This window comes from Eutrema salsugineum, unplaced genomic scaffold (assembly GCF_000478725.1).
Source record: "Eutrema salsugineum unplaced genomic scaffold, Eutsalg1_0 scaffold_1, whole genome shotgun sequence".
Lineage (NCBI taxonomy): Eukaryota > Viridiplantae > Streptophyta > Magnoliopsida > Brassicales > Brassicaceae > Eutrema > Eutrema salsugineum.
The window spans coordinates 10,989,077-11,005,755 of NW_006256909.1; the positions used below are offsets into that span (position 1 = coordinate 10,989,077).

Here is a 16,679-nt window from a genome sequence, read left to right on the forward strand (position 1 = left end):
CTAACTATAAGCAACAAATATGATTTCAAATCTAAGAAAACCTCAGAAATTCGAAAACTGTAAGAACTGTAGATGACCTAATTACTAAAAAAAACGAAGATTTATTCATAATTAGGGTTTTTTTAATCGTCTATTACAGATAAGTAGGGTTTTGAGCAATTTTTTTTTTTCAAATAAGGGGGCAGACTTCAGAAAATAAAAACAAAGACGGGTTTTAGTCCATATAAAACCTAATAAATCGATATTATACAACCATTCTGGTACAGTCATGTGGTTATTTTACAAACTTAATTTAAACCAATTAAAAGGGTATTAAAGTCTTTTTAGTGAAGGACAAAACAATAATTAGCCACTCCCAAAATGAATGAGAGAGCTTTAAACTAAAACTAGATTTTAACCTCGTGCGTCCGCACGGGAATGTTTTATTTTTTTTTTATTTCTAATATAAGTTGCATTTATCTTTTTTGTTTAGACAAAATTTATTTTTGTTATTTATTTTTTTAAATCAAAAAATTGTTCTCATATTTTAATTTTAAACAGTAAAATTTGTATATTAGTAGAATAAGAGTATACGTTAATTAAGTATACATTGATCTAATGTTAATTATAAACTTTGTTATTATGTGAATTTAGATTTACACATAAGCAATCTATATATCTATGAATTTGCTAATCCATCCGTTTAGTTGTCTTAAATCATTTTTAATATCTTACATGTTTTGACAAACTAACCCGTATAAAACTATAATTATAATTGTATAACCCTATAAATATTTATTAATATGGAATATTTGGACCAATTGATTATGAAAAAATATAATAAGATATTTATTTACTATTTGTACTATTAAAAAAATGTATATATATATATATATATATAAACAGGCTAACATGTTAGTTTAACTGTCTCAAATCATCTTAATATCTTACATGTTTTAATAAATTAACTCATGGATCTTAAATATATATATATATATATAATTCTAATTAGCTCGATCATATTATTATATAATATAAATATTTATTAATCTCAAATATTTGATATTTTAGACCGATTGTTTATGATAAAATACGATAAAATATTTATTTACTATGCATTTCATAATAATATTATTTAAATTTAAAATTTTAAATTAAATCTTTCCTGTATTTAAGAAATTCTAAAGTATTAAAATTATTATCTAAATTTTCGTAATAAAATTTAATTATAATTGTTTTTGTTTTTTTTGAATTTAAATTAAATTGAATGCAAATTTTTGTAACTAAATTTAATTAAATTTCTAATAATTTGAAATTTAAATTAAAGATGATCTAGATTTTAGGAAATCTAAAAATATCTAAATTAATAACTAATTTTCAGAAATTAAGTATAAAAATAAAAATAAAATATTATAAAAAAAATGGGAGTGTTTGGATGCAAGCACTAAATGTGCTTCTGTTTTAATTGAATAAATTTTACTTCGCTTTTAATATATATGATTAGCACAAATAGGTTTTGTTCAATGATCAGTATCTATTTAGTTTATTTTATAATTTGGAATTGGAATTTTGCTAAACTCTTAGGAAACAAGAAAAATATTAATTTGAAATAAATTAAAAATGAGGAGAAGGTTTGGTTTTAAAAACCAAACAACAAAATTTAAAAACCAAACTAAACTAACGGTTGGTATATATATACAAAACCTAAATGCATTAGAGTAGGGCCTACTAAACCGAACTAATTTCCGGTTACAGGAAAACTCCGGAGAGTAGGGCTTACTAAGCCGAACTAATTTCCAAGGACACCCGAGTTTCGCCGAGTACATGCTTCTTGCAAATTTTACTTTTTACTTTTTACTTTTTACCTTTTATAATTAATTTTGCTCGGATAAATGATGCATTTACAACTTTAACAATTGTATTAAACCCTCATCTATAGTTGTCTACAAATTTAGTCCAATATGATACTGCTCAAATTTTACAAATGATTTATCAAAATTTTCATATATATCATATGATGAAACTATTTTAAATGATGAAAATAGATAAAAAAATTATGATAAAAATATGAAAATCTCTCAAATATTTGTAAGCGAAAAAAAAAATTACGGAAAAGATATACAACCTTGTAAAGCAATTTCATGGAATGTTAAAATCAACATGGTAATGTACAATATGGAAATTATGATGAAAAACTCAATCTTTCAAACCAATGTAAGTCTAAGATTATTAAGAATGTTTATAAGTGAAAAAATATATGAAATCATCGACTTTCCAAAATTATTTCACATTTTTCAAAAAGTATATGACAAATACATTAGTTTTTTTTTGGGATGAAATGTAATTCATTTATAGATTGTGATATTTTCTGTATAACAATTAACGGTCAGTACATGACACAATGATCCAAGTTGGTCATTTTGAAAATCGTGACTTGCTCATTTGTTTAAAATAATGCTTAGTTTTCAGATATTAATACAGAGTTTTGGTTCATATATTAGATTTATTAGATTACTTACAATATTCAACTGTTTGATTTGTTAGAAAAATGTTGAATCTTATTTGGATTAATTACTGTGAATAAATTTAATATATTGAAAAACGAGAGTAGTAGAAACACCATACTATATTGACTAATCATATCAACACGAAGAGAGAAACTATCTTTTTTTTTCATATTTTTATTTCATTATATTTATTTGTGATCAATTATTTTATTTTAATATATGAAAATTCATCAATTTTGCTTTTACCAATATAAAAAAATTATTTCATTTTATTTGAACACAAAAAACGTAAAATTTAAGTGAAGGAGTAGGATGTTAAACTCTATTAAACAAATACAAAGGAGTTTTTTGCCTCTCTCTCTTCTCTCATATCCATCTTTCAGAGAGAGAATGCTTTTTCTCCTTTGATGTATATTCCGATTAATATTGGATCAATAATTTCCGTTTAACGGATTTGGTTTTCCGACAAAGACCGAATCTTTTGTGTTCGTATTGAATTTCCTTTGCTTGCTAAGAGTAATATTTCATATATAAGATCAAGCAAAAGGTTTTTCAAGTTCGGACTTTGTTTTTGTCTTTCTCTTTCCTCTATTAGAGCTGCCCATTCATCTTTTCTTCATGAAGCAGTGGCAAAGCTAAGATCCGATGACAGAGAGTAGAATCTTCTACTTCTAATGGTGGCATCATCCTATCTGACCAGGAGTTATGTCTCCTTTCAACCCTTTAATGAAGCCTTTCAAGGTGTTGGGTGTTTGGTCACGTGTATTTGATGATCGACAGTAAAATTCTATGGTGGTATGAAGTTTTTCTGCTTGAATCTGGATTGGATCTGCTCTTCGGAGGATGGCGTTTTCGATAAACAGCTGATCGGTGTTTCACCGGAATAATTTCGATATGTTACTTTCGCCGGCGAGTTTGCAGCGACTACTCTTCAATTTCTTTGACATCATGCATTATCACTTATCTTATTTTTTTGTGGTTTGTAATAATTTGATTTACTTGGACCAAATTTATTCTTGGGTTTGTAATCGAAAATACATTGGGTTTGTAATCGAAAATACATGTAATGCCTTTTGGGCTTTAAATTAATACAAAGACGACAAAAAAAAAAATTCTATTAAACAAAACTATACAGTTTATAATAGGTTTTGGATAATCAATAATTTTACAAGTCTGGTCCAGATTCGCTCCGGTTAACTCATCTTCCATTGGTTTGTGGTAGAACCCCGATGATATATCGAGGCTTCCAAAAATTGACGGGCAGGCCCAACCAAAGTAAGGCCAGGCCCACTCGCCTTTCAAATTTATGTCCGTCAAATTTGGTGGCACGATCCGCCGTCTCTATGCGATCATTGGCGAATCATCCATTTCCTCTGACAGAAACGGGTTACTTATTTTTTAAAAACTCGTCCCAATTTATAGCCCCTAGTGAAATCAATCCTTTCCCAAAACTACCGATGTGGGATGAATAATGTTGACACATAAAATATTTCCAGTTTTATATCTCGATAGCTGTATTTTCAAAAACAGTGATTTAAAAAGTTTGATAGAAGAATAAAGTGAAGTGTAGTCATCTTCTTTATTGTTTTTTTTTTCTTTTTTTTTTTTAAATCAACCGCCATATCTGGACTTGAGAGCCTCAGGTGGTTCTTCTTCCATGATTCCAGAACCCCTGCTGCTTAAATACTCTCTGATGGTTGTTCTTCTATCTCCCAAGAATGTGTGATCAAGAAAGTTATTGTAAGCTTCATCTCCCAGATTCTTAGCTGCCAATACACTGCAACACAAAAACAAAAATCCAGAGTTTGAAGTTTGATTTCAGCACACCCAAATATGCAATCTTTGCACTGTGATTTACCCATCCAAAATTCATTCGAAGCTAATTCAAGAAACCAAGTTATAGCGCAAGAATCAATTATTAGTTTGTTATCTCATTCATTTGAAACAAGTCTGGAAATTATGGGAGTGAGAAAGGAGACACGGTACCAGTGTCTTAGATAGAGACGACAAGGTAAGATGTCGTCCCGCCATATCTTATCAATGTTGAATCTTCCGTAATGGTGAAAGTAAGTCTCTTTGTTTCCTGCAGATAACAAAGGTAAAACATATAACAACAGCTTGAGCTTTTGAGACATTTTAGATAGACTGACAAGGGACTAACCTTTGCATCTAATTCGGAAAAAGTCCTCATCACTGTATCGACCACAAAGTACCTGTTTCATGCCTCAAAAACTTAGAGACTTTACCACGTAAATGTAGCTGAGGAGAAAAATCGACGAACCGCAGAATTGGTGAAAGGTTTGCCTTCCATTGTTTCAGGAACAACCTAATGTGTTGAGGAGGAATAAAATCAGAAGAGTTAAACAAATAAGGCATAACTTTTACTGAATATCTTAAGAAAGAGGAGCTAGTGACTCACAGCAAGAAACCGGAACTCTAGCTCCCTTTGTATGAAAGCCGGAATCTGTATATCGAAATCGTCAGAGAGTATTTATATCTATACTAATGTCACAAGATTGAAGTAAATGGAAGCAATTTTCAAGTTATCTATGTATGTACCTCTGTTCTGTTTATCTCAAAGACACTCACTACAAGACTCTCTCCTTCACATGGCTCTACACTCAAGCTTGAGATCTCCTGTTTACATTACACTTTTCATGATTGGTTTCTCCTATTTAGACAAACTATATACGGACAAGGAAGAACTCAGAGTCTTTGTGTCTACTCCAAATCAATATCCATAAACTGAAAGCTTCAAAATTTCCATGCTTTTTCGAGGAACCTTTTCGTTAAATCCATTTTTCAGAATGAGCAAAGTCGAAAAGAGGGACCTTGGTTTCAGGATTTGCGATCCCGCGCTCGAAGAAGATCGGAGCAGAGTGGGCGAATACTCGCCGGAATCCTTCAAGTTTCGCGGTTCTGAAATTCTCCAAATCCGGGAAAGTACTCCTCGCGCTTCTCTCTGGAGAAGAAAAGTAATCAATTTTTCCAATGACACCATGATCAAATCAGGAAGAAAGAAGATTAAAAATGTACTCACCGGAGAGAAGAGAACCGAAGCCAGTGATGGAGATCCGATTATCCGATGAGAGAAGCTTTTCGAAATCAGATTCATCTACCAATTCGATCGCCTTCGGCGAATCGGAACCGCTGATATCACGGGACATGGCTTCAATTGATCGCCGGCGATCTTGTCGAAGAAGCTCCGGTCTTCTGGAAAGAGACAGATAGGCGGTGATACCAGGTGGAGAGGCGCGTGATTTGCACGTAGTAGAGGGAAGCGCGTAGAAGGAAGGTAATGATGTGAGTGTGAGTGAGAGTGAGAGTGAGAGAGCAGTCATCGGAGAAGAAGAAGAAATGTGAAGTAGGTTAAGGGTAGTAAAACATAAAGAGATAAGTTTATTTAAGTCCATTAAATTATGATTAGTCTTAAATACAAAACTATCATTTTGCAAGGAAGAATGTACATAGGACTTAGGAGTCATTCTTTAAACCCATAAAAGCTTTGTCTATAACAAGAGGATACAAAAGGGACGATATAGCCTAAGCAGAAACTGGAGTTTTGATGAGGTTTTTCCTCATCTTCCATTGTTTAATCTTTGCCAACGTCTTCTCCACCTTCAAAATACGTGCTTCCAGCTTCAGTGCTAGCTCCTCTATTGCAAGTTTCCTCAGCTTCCATCTTTCATCATCATCTTCTTCTTCCTTCTCAGCTGCTCCATTAGAAGGATCTGCTGAGTTTTTTTTATCACTCTCTTCACTCATTTGCTTTATTTCTGTTGTTGCTACAGTTTCAGCTCCATAGGCAAGCTTTTGAGCAAGGCCTGAAACATTGGAATCCACCTCAGGTCCACCATAAGCATCTCCTCCTCCTTCAGTATTCTCTACATCATCACCACACTTCTTTTTAGAATTGATAATCTGAGCTGTGGTAATGTTATCGTCTTTTTCCTTCTCAGCTACTCCATTATTATCTCCAGAAGAGCTGTTGTGATTATCTCCAGAAGCAACCTTTTGAGGAAGGTCTGAAGCATTGCAATCAACTCCAAGTCTACTTCTTTCTCCTCCAGTACCCTTTACATCGCCACACTTCTTTATAGATTTGATTCTCTGAGCAATGGTGGTGTTATCGTCTTCTTCTTCATCTTGCATATGAAAACAATCCATAGCACTCTCGTTGTCATCCTCACCAGCGCTAGCGCACTTGCGTCTCTTGTTTTTCAACTGCTCAGTTTTTTTCTTTCCATCTCCTAGCTTTTCAAACACTTGGCTCAGTGGCACTACCTTAAGAGATACATCATCATCACTATCGTCATAGTGATCAACTGTATTGCTTGCATTGAAAGTTTCGGCTGGTTCTTTCTGGATTTTGGAAACTGATTTCATCCACCAGTCTCGGTATCTGGCAGCAGTAACGGAAGCTTTGGTAAGGCGAGAAGGAATGCATTGCTTTGAACCATCAAGAGGCCTATTGTGATCCTCCCTTGCTTCCTTTTCTGTGAAGTTGCTCCTATGATTAGTAACTGAAACAGGAATATCTTGAGCCAATCCGAATTGCATTCCTACTCGATTTGGATAGTAATCCTCTGTAAAATCAATCCCAACAAGCTTGGAAACTCTCACACATCGAGCAAACGAAACAAGCTCATCATCATCATCATCATCAAGACTGTTACCATCAATGCTTATCCTCTTAGCTTCTTCACTGTAGAACCGAGGTGGGTTCCAGTTCATTAACGGTTTAGTATAAGGACGACAATCAAAATCATCAAGAAGAAACAGTCCCACGTTCTCAAGCTTCTGTTTCAGACCGCTCCATTGAGCAATTCTAGGTTCACCCCTTGGTATCAGTTTAGCTTGTGGTCTTATGCTCTTGAATCTCTCCCATGTCCATACTTGAACTAGTTTAAGTAGAGAGTGGAGCCTAACTTTTTGATTAGAGGCTAAAGCATGGATTTTACCCAAATCTCTGTAGACGTTGGCAAGAACAGCAGGCGCAAGAGAAATCCTTTCACCTCTAGCTAGACGAACAGCGATAGGGAAAACAGCTTTTGAAATCGAACAACCAGACTTATCAGGAAACACAAAATTCGAAAGCCAAAAAACAAGGAAAGCTTCATGCTCCATTTGATCATCTACAAAGCTTGAAATCCATGAAAACTGCTTCACACTCTCCTTTCTTCGTCTCTCCAGTTTCTCAACGGCTTCGTCCATCTCTGATCTTTCGAGAGGAGCAGAGACAGACGAACCCAGAACAGAAAAACCCAGAAGCACAGTTACATCCTCGAGGGTTATCGTTGCTTCACCCCAAGGGAAGACGAAGGTTCTGGTTTCAGGGCTCCATTTTCGAGCGAGAGATAGAATCAGAGATGTGTTTTTGTTGATTTTGTAAGTCGATGCTTGAATTGCTTCAAAGATTCCAGCTTTTATCCAGGTGGGTTTGTGCAAAGCAGCCATTTTTCGAAACCAAGACTTGAATTTTTGGTTCGGTAACCTCCAACCACAAAAGGTTACGCACAAAGGCGACGCCTTTAAGTCAGAACAAGGAGCTGGACGACGAATAGCTTCAGACCCATTATGGTGTTCCAGAAAATGGGTTTTTCTGATGATAGGTAGATTGTTGTTACTCTCACTGGGAAACACCATCAGCTCTTCTCTCTCTTCAACACCATTTGCATCAATGGATGTTGATTCCATTTGGAGAAGATGAAGAAGATTGAAAAGGAAGAAAACACCTCTATCTTTTGAAACCTAGAAATGTCTTTCTTTCTTTTTCTGGCTCAAGAAATGTGTTGTTGTCGTTCTCTTTATTTTTTTTCTTTATTTTTATTTTTGTTTTTCCTACGTTTGAACATTGAAAGACAAGCCAGAAAATATGTTCCAGGTTGCAGCTATCGAATAGTCAGTACACCTAAATAAATACAAAGATTTTTTAATGTTTCCATAACATATCCATAAGTTTCTAAAAAAAAACTCCAATATTTTGCAAAAATTACCTTTTTTTTCTACTCCTCTTTTGTTTTTAAAAATTGATTAAAGGCCTAAAAAAGTTTTTATCTTTCTCGAAGTTTAATGTTCAAAGATGTATCGTTAATTAGTAAAACTTCCTGTGGTAATAGTTTCTAAGATCAGCGAACCAAGGAAAATTGTGCAAAATACAGAAAGACAAAACTTTTTGGGTTTATTAAAAAAGCAAAAGCAAACTGAGATCCAAACAAAATACAGAAGATTAATACTGGGAGTTTTCTTCTACAAGGAAACTCCATATTTTAACCCCAATTTTTTTCGCAACAGATCTCACTTCTTCGCCTTCTTCTTGGTTACCCTGAAGAAAAGAAAGAAACCTCATTAACTGGATAGCTATTTCACAAGCTTTATCAACAACGGCTCATGAAGAATAATGCTAACACATTGTTCAACAAGTCTTTGACAGGGGCCAAAAGATGAATCAAGAAGAACACATTGTTCAAACTAAAGAGACAGGTTTCTTACTCTGCTTCCTGTTGTGTTGCTGGTGCGGTAACTGCTGCTTTCTCTCCTCCAGGTCCCTATGAGATATCCAATATATAAGGAAACCAAAACCAAAACCAGTGCATAGTAGAGCAATAAAATACCCCAAATCAAAAACTAAAATAATCACAAAGATGGTGATTCTGTGATTTTAATACCTGAGCCAAACGCTCCTCTCTTCTGGCAAACTTCCTCTCCCTGCTTGCCTTGTTCTTGATGCGCTTGGCCTCAAACTGGTCAGCGAGTGTCTTTTCTCTTGCTCTCTCGGCCTTTAGCTTGTGGATGCTTTCCATAAGAACACGCTTGTTCTTGAAAACGTTTCCTTTCACCTTCATGTACATGTCGTGGTACATGTGTTTATCGATCTTCTTGGTCTCTCGGGACTTGCTTAGAAAGCGTCTCAACACCCTCATTCTTCTCATCCAAAGAATCTTCGTTGGCAGCCTCGCCTCCCTTGTACCCTTTCTCTTACCTGAAACCAAAGAAAAAACAATTCTTTGATTGTTAACCAAAGCAGAGTAGTAGACATAGCAAAATGAAGAGACTTTACAATACAGCGTTTCTATTCAAACTTACCGTAACCAGAGTGACGACCCTTTCTCTTAGCCTCGTTCATTCTCCTTGCACGAGAGCGTGAGTGGATCTTGGTGGGTTTCCTGATAATGAAACCATCCTTCACCAACTTCCTGATGTTCTGCCCTGTTACAGACAATCAGAACAAAAGAGGGCTTTAGAAGACTCAACACATCATGAAGATACTAAGGGACTCTAAAAAAAGAAAACAGCTAAAAGAGCTTGAGCAAAGGGAAGCTACGTAAACAAATAGATGGTGAAGGGAGCTTGATCAGAGGTGGAAAGTGGAAACTTAAGCTCAAAAGGGGCTTGATGCAGAATCACTCAGAAATCAAATGAACACTTAGCATCAGAATAACTCCTAATTCCAATCTAATATCCGTGTAACACAAATTCATCAATCTAATTTCAACAAAAAGTAAAAAAAAAAAAACATAACTTAATAGAGAGAGAGAGAGCGAGAACTCAAAAGTCAAAATCTTACTGGAATTGGCCATGGAGATATCGCTAGACTCATTGGGATCAAGCCACACTTTTCCCTTGCCACATTTCATCACGCTTGCGGCAAGCCGTTTCTGGAGCTTGAGTGACACCATTGCTTCTCCCCGTCACCTCCTCTTCGCCTTCTCACCGTCACTATTAGGGTTTTTGTGGTTTATCACTATTCACTTTGACTCCGGTTTCACTGCGGTACCCGTTTTGTTAACCGATCTTTTTTCATGGGCCGAAACAACCCGACCCGTTTAATATGTGGTTAATAAGGCCACATTTGTTTTTTTTATTCATTATTTTGAAAATCTTTAGTTATAAAGAAAATTACTACGAATTTCTCGTTTTTTTTGTTCTTAACAAATTTTAATTTAATATTGATATTTAGAAAATTAAATCATGTGTTAGAGATTGCTCATCCGACACATTACAATCGAGCATTAGAGCTAACTAGCTTTCCGCATTGGTACCTGGAAAAAAAAAACTGATTTGCCCATGGTCATCACAACCGTAAAAAGAAGAGTATATTTTCCTTATAAAAGGAAAAAAACTTCACAATGTCTCGTATGTTCATAAATTATCTATGTCTATTAGCTATATGTCGGGTATTAAGCCCATTAAGTCCATATTATCTAATGTTGTGTTAATAATGTTATATTACCTTTGTCCCATGTCAGAAACTAATGTTGTATTAAATCCATATTATCATGTATATAAGCTCAAGTTTGTGCATCTAATGAAATCACGTCAGTTTCCAAGAGTTCATCAGTATTTTGTTAAAGATGGGTAGTGGAAAAAATTCATTAGTGTCCAAGAGTTCTGTCTTTAGGCTTTGAATATCAAAGCACTGAGATTGTCCGAACCATCCAACGTGTATGGTATGAATCTAAACACTCGTCACTGGCAAAACTCTTGGATACTGATGAATCTTTTTCACTATCCATCTTTATTAAATCTCATTAAAAATAACAAAGTATGTAAAAATAACTTTCGAACTTCAAAAAACAAGAATTTTAAATATCAAACAAAAATAATATTACGTCTCAGAATTTTTTAGCTCTGATATTATGTAGATTTAGATATTGAACTGACTTAATTTCATTAGATGCACAAAATTGTGTTTATATACAAGATAATATAGACTTAATACAACTCTAGTTTCCCATGTGGGACAAAAGTATTATAACATTATTAACACAACATTAGACAATATGGGCTTAATGGGCTTAATACCCGACATATAGCTAATAGACATAGAGAATTCATGAACATACGAGACATTGTGGAGTTTTTTTCCTTCTATAAAGAAAATACACTCTTTTTTCTACCGTTGTGATGATCATGGGCAAATAAAGTTTTTTTTTTGGTTAAAATGAGCAATAAGTTAAACTAACATAACAAATTTGAAAACCCACAACACTATGTTCATAGAGAATTCATGAACATACGAGACATTGTGGAGTTTTTTTCCTTCTATAAGGAAAATACACTCTTTTTTCTACCGTTGTGATGACCATGGGCAAATAAAGTTTTTTTTTTGGGTTAAAATGAGCAATAAGTTTAAACTAACATAACAAATTTGAAAACCCACAACACTATGTACAAAACAAGCATATGCTAAAGTCTATACATCATCATACAAAGTTTTAACGTCACTATTGTGCGGACCATTGCCTTGTAATTATATCCAAAAGCAAACTACCGATTCGCTGCAAAAATGAGCTAACCAAGGTTGATATGCAACTTAAAACCCTGGTATAATTATATATATATATATATATATATATATCTATATAATTTTATTTTATTTTGGTTGAAATCTGGTAGCAATATTTTGATGAACTTTTTACATGATTCTTTGTATATATCTACATCATACATGCATATTAATGTATGCATGTACTATGTAATGTAAGCATGCATAGAGAATCTGCTTTGGAAAGGTTAAATGCACTGGGGAAGAAGAAAAAGAGAAAGGTTGCTAAGTTTTGGTCTTCATTATTATATTCTTTATCATTTCTTCTCATTTTAGCATCTAATTCAACTCTCTACTTATTCCTTTAGATCTGCTTTCCACAAATCTTTCCTCTGGAAGAATTTCCCCTTCGTTATTCTCTCATTAGTATCCCATTCAACACTCTACTATTATTCCTCGACATTGTTTTATATATATATATATATATATATATCTATTATATTAAAACAGAAGCACATTTAGTACTTGCTTCCAAACATTCCTAATTTTTTTTAAAGTGTTTAAAAATAATTTTAATAATTATTTATATTTAATTTTGAAAATTAGTTATTAATTTAAATTTTTTTAGAGTTCCTTAAATATAGGTAATTTAGATTTGATTTGATTTGATTAAAAATAATAAATCAGATATTAATTTAGATTTGATTTAAAGATTCTAATTTAAATAATTTCTATACTATTAAACATTTTTATCAAAAATATCTAGAATTTTTGAAAAAAAAATTCACATATAAAAAATAATGGTCATATTTGAAATATAAAATATTTATAATGATATAAATGATATGATATTTATGTTGCTTATATAATATATTTACGATTATGATTTATTTACAAATTAATAATAAAATAATAAGTAAAATTCAAATGTATAATTTAAATATTAAAAATATATTTTTTAAAATTCATAGAACTAAAAATATATATAAAAAACCGGGTTAAAAATATTTTGGTAACTAAAATCACTAATTTTGAATTATACATGCATGTATATCGAAAATATATTTTTCATACAAAATCAAAACATAAAAAATTAAAAATTATTGCATACACTATAATGTGGTTTGAAAAACCAGTTGTACACTCCCTTCGTTGATTAAATTTTAGAAAACTATAATGCTAAATAATACTGTTAATACATCTCAAACTTTTAACAAATAATTATATTATACGGTAATATGAACGGAAAAGTTAGAATTATGTTTTTATAATAGTTCATTATGAATTAATATTAGTGAATGGGTTAAAATTATATTTTTATAATTATAATTAATTTTAATACTATAAAAATATATCTAAACACAAAAATCAATATTTTCACTTATTAAAAAATATATTTATAAAAATAATTATATCTAAACTCAAAAACACAAATTATATTATAAAATTCGTTAAACAATAAAAAATATTCTCGTGCGGATGCACGGGGTTAGAATCTAGTTATATATATTAAGGATGTTGTCTTCTAATGATTATCGTTAATAGAAATACGTTTACGAGTTTTTAAAAAAAAAAAAACAAATTTAGTAGTATATATTTGTATTCTACCATGCATTTAAAAAATAAACGAACAATATTGGGTTCACTTTAAATTTTTTGTTTTAAGTATCATATAGTTTCATTTCAAAAATGTTAATAACCAAAAAAATAAAGATTAAGTAGTAAAATACACAAACATGATCTGTATTTCACTATATCAGTCATAATAATAAGGGTAACTTACTTTGATCCTCTGTCTGAGGAATTTATAGGCTTCAAACGTATAATTTCTCTATTACATAAACAAATTAAACAACTTAAATAGTTGGCAAGAAGTTATAATAATCAAATAAAGCTGAATCTTGATTCTCTCTTCCTGGTATTTGCTTTTGACTTCTGACTCAGCGAATACAGAATTTTGAATTTCTCTCTAGTTATTCACTTATTTCTGTCGGGTTTGAAGTTTGACCGAGATTTGAAATCGAAATTGACTTAGATCACGAATATATATCTAGTGTTATAACACATATCATATATGGACTCTTATACCGGCCCATTAGGCCCATCAGGGCATTGTACTTAATCTAGATTCGCTATGTACTCTATATATACATTCCAGTGATTAATAAAGTTTCTAAGTTTTCACAACACGTTATCAGCACGATAAGACTCTCTGAGCGAAAAACCCTAATAAATCCGGCCACCACCAAAACCCTAAAAGCAAGTCGAAACTTAAAAGACGCATATCTTCCAAACCGTGAGGAACCAGAAGACGATCTACATATCAAATCGAAGCCCTCGACGAGACGAATCTACTGGTGAAAACCGTTTGTCGATCCAACGTCGGACGCGCCCTCACGCACACTTACAGTACACGACGATCAACCGAAAAAAAAAAAAACCAGATCCGAGTTTTTCCTTCTTCAACCAGCAGCTTCTCCAGTTTTGGTGATCAATCCTTGGAATTTGTAGCGGCTAACTGAGGTCTATTAGCTCCCAGTTTCATTAGCCTGTCAGAAATCCAAAGATGGAAAAGCATACCAGCAAATGGAAACCATAGTCGTAGATAGTGGATCCAGCCACACTATCTTAAGAAACAAAAGTTACTTCATAAACCTAACCTATCAAACCGCAAATATTAGCACCATCGCGGGTCCCTCAAACCTTATCGAAGGAAATGGCCATGCCTATGTGTTGCTATCAAATGGCACACAACTTGAAATACCAGATGCTCTATATTCTCCTAGTTCGAAGAGAAATCTTCTGAGCTTCAAGGATATAAGACAGAATGGTTTCCACATAGAAACCCAAGGTCAAGGGAACAAAGAATCCCTCCTAGTCACTAAAACCGTAGACGGCCATAAACAAATCCTCGAAACCATACCCGCGCTCTCTACTGGACTTTACCATGCTAAAGTCAGTATGATTGAAGCTAATACCACTCTCAAAGCCCGGTTTACTGATTATACTATTTGGCACGACCGGCTCGGTCATCCCGGTGCAAATATGATGCGTAAACTAATTCAAAACTCTCAAGGGCATACCCTCAAAGAAAACCGAGCTTATCCTCAACACCTCATGTGCACAGCTTGTTCTCAAGGCAAATTGATCACTCGGCCTTCACCAGTTAAAATCTCTAAACAAACACTTCATTTCCTAGAAAGAATCCAGGGCGATATCTGTGGACCTATACATCCATCTTCCGGACCATTCCGGTACTTCATGGTCCTTATAGACGCATCGACCCGTTGGTCATATGTTTGTCTCTTGTCCTCTCGGAACCAAGCCTTCGCTAGGTTCTTGGCCCAAATCATAAAATTGCGGGCCCATTTCCCTGACTTCCCACTAAAGACTATCCGCCTTGACAATGCTGGTGAATTTACCTCACAAGCGTTTAATGACTACTGTATGGCCATGGGGGTAACCGTGGAACATCCTGTACCACATGTCCATACTCAAAATGGATTGGCTGAATCATTCATTAAACGCATTCAATGGATAGCCCGACCATTACTCATGAGATCAAAGCTCCCGGCCTCAGCATGGGGACATGCAGTATTACATGCTGCTGAACTCATACGCATCCGGCCATCTAGTGAACACAAATATTCCCCATCCCAACTACTCTCGGGTCATGAGCCAGACATCTCCCATCTCAAAACATTTGGGTGTTCAGTATATGTACCCATTGCTCCACCACATCGAACCAAAATGGGACCTCAAAGAAGGATGGGAATATATGTTGGTTTTGACTCTCCCACCATCATAAGATATCTCGAGCCAACCACTGGAGATCTCTTCAAGGCCAGATATGCGGATTGCCAATTCGATGAATCGGTATATCCTTCTTTAGGTGGTGAGACAAACAAGCTGGTCAAAGATCTTTCATGGAATCAAACATCATTAAATTGGCAAGATCCTCGGACTCTAGAATGTGATTCAGAGATCCAAAAGATTATTCATTATCAAAAGCTAGCTAATCAATTGCCAGATTCCTTTGCTGACCCGACCAAAGTAACCAAATCGTACATCCCAGCTTGTAATGCACCAGTACGAATAGCTGTCCCAACGGGACAGACCCAAGTTGCTACAGAGTCTGCACCACGTCTCAAACGGGGCAGACCTCTCGGTTCCAAAGATAAGAATCCCCGGAAATCAAAGAAAGGTGCAATAACCGAAACCGGGATTCCTGCAATATCAGACATAGCCGCGGCTGAGACTCAATCTAATGAACCCTCAATGGAAGTTCGGGACGCCGAATCTCCAGGTTCAGAAGATAACAATGAGATCTCCATCAATTACAATATGTCCGGAATACAATGGAATCGAAAAGAAGTCGACTTAAATGCACTATTTGCATACAAAGTAGCACTTGATGTTGCGCTCACGCAAGAGGATCTAGAACCCACGTCAATAACACAGTGTACACATCGAACAGATTGGCTAAAATGGAAAGAAGCCATAAACGTGGAGTTAAAGAGTCTCAAACTCAGAAACGTGTTCGGTCCGATCATCCCGGACCCCATCACACATCAAGCCAGTGGGCCACAAATGGGTCTTTGTGCGCAAAAGGAACGAACTCGGTGAAGTCGTTCGATACAAAGCACGGCTTGTAGCACAAGGATTCTCACAGAGACCCGGAATCGATTATGAGGAGATTTATTCTCCAGTGGTGGATGCAACAACATTCCGATTCCTCATAAGTCTGGCCATAAGAGAAAATCTTGATCTGCGGTTAATGGATGTTGTAACCGCATATCTCTATGGGCCCCTGGACAACGAAATATATATGAGACTCCCAGATGGCATTGAACTAAAAGACAAAAATGCATCTCGAGATCAATACTGCATCAGGCTGAACAAATCCTTGTATGGACTGAAACAAA

At 34.4% G+C, this 16,679-nt stretch overlaps 3 protein-coding genes across 3 annotated transcripts; all 3 read right to left on the reverse strand.

Moving 5' to 3' along the window:
- Positions 1-3,963: 3,963 nt before the first annotated feature.
- On the reverse strand, positions 3,964-5,857 carry LOC18028551. The gene is made up of 8 exons (XM_006414334.2): positions 5,527-5,857; positions 5,318-5,448; positions 5,046-5,123; positions 4,906-4,950; positions 4,768-4,812; positions 4,648-4,699; positions 4,473-4,569; positions 3,964-4,263 (listed from the first exon to the last, which is right to left on the reverse strand). The coding sequence occupies exons 1-8, from the start codon at positions 5,825-5,827 to the stop codon at positions 4,098-4,100; spliced, it is 915 nt and encodes a 304-aa protein (XP_006414397.1). The 5' UTR covers positions 5,828-5,857; the 3' UTR covers positions 3,964-4,097.
- A 166-nt stretch (positions 5,858-6,023) lies between these two features.
- Positions 6,024-8,183, reverse strand: LOC18028552. The gene is made up of 2 exons (XM_024149902.1): positions 6,647-8,183; positions 6,024-6,511 (listed from the first exon to the last, which is right to left on the reverse strand). The coding sequence occupies exons 1-2, from the start codon at positions 8,181-8,183 to the stop codon at positions 6,030-6,032; spliced, it is 2,019 nt and encodes a 672-aa protein (XP_024005670.1). The 3' UTR covers positions 6,024-6,029.
- A 398-nt stretch (positions 8,184-8,581) lies between these two features.
- On the reverse strand, positions 8,582-10,241 carry LOC18028553 (60S ribosomal protein L19-2). The gene is made up of 5 exons (XM_006414336.2): positions 10,054-10,241; positions 9,573-9,695; positions 9,155-9,468; positions 8,979-9,034; positions 8,582-8,811 (listed from the first exon to the last, which is right to left on the reverse strand). The coding sequence occupies exons 1-5, from the start codon at positions 10,163-10,165 to the stop codon at positions 8,784-8,786; spliced, it is 633 nt and encodes a 210-aa protein (XP_006414399.1). The 5' UTR covers positions 10,166-10,241; the 3' UTR covers positions 8,582-8,783.
- Between the last annotated feature and the right edge of the window lie 6,438 nt (positions 10,242-16,679).

Excerpts from the sequence above, each read along its gene's own strand:
- LOC18028551 (XM_006414334.2), bottom strand. The coding sequence starts at position 5,827 with ATGACTGCTCTCTCACTCTCACTCTCACTCACACTCACATCATTACCT. Across the intron at positions 5,124-5,317 it reads TCGCAAATCCTGAAACCAAG|GAGATCTCAAGCTTGAGTGT; the intron begins GTCCCTCTTTTC and ends TAATGTAAACAG. Across the intron at positions 4,813-4,905 it reads TAGAGTTCCGGTTTCTTGCT|GTTGTTCCTGAAACAATGGA; the intron begins GTGAGTCACTAG and ends TCAACACATTAG.
- LOC18028552 (XM_024149902.1), bottom strand. The coding sequence starts at position 8,183 with ATGGAATCAACATCCATTGATGCAAATGGTGTTGAAGAGAGAGAAGAG. Across the intron at positions 6,512-6,646 it reads CAACGAGAGTGCTATGGATT|ACCTTCCTCAAAAGGTTGCT; the intron begins GTTTTCATATGC and ends GCAATGCTTCAG.
- LOC18028553 (XM_006414336.2), bottom strand. The coding sequence starts at position 10,165 with ATGGTGTCACTCAAGCTCCAGAAACGGCTTGCCGCAAGCGTGATGAAA. Across the intron at positions 9,469-9,572 it reads GGGTCGTCACTCTGGTTACG|GTAAGAGAAAGGGTACAAGG; the intron begins GTAAGTTTGAAT and ends CTTTGGTTTCAG. Across the intron at positions 8,812-8,978 it reads GCAACACAACAGGAAGCAGA|GGTAACCAAGAAGAAGGCGA; the intron begins GTAAGAAACCTG and ends TCTTTTCTTCAG.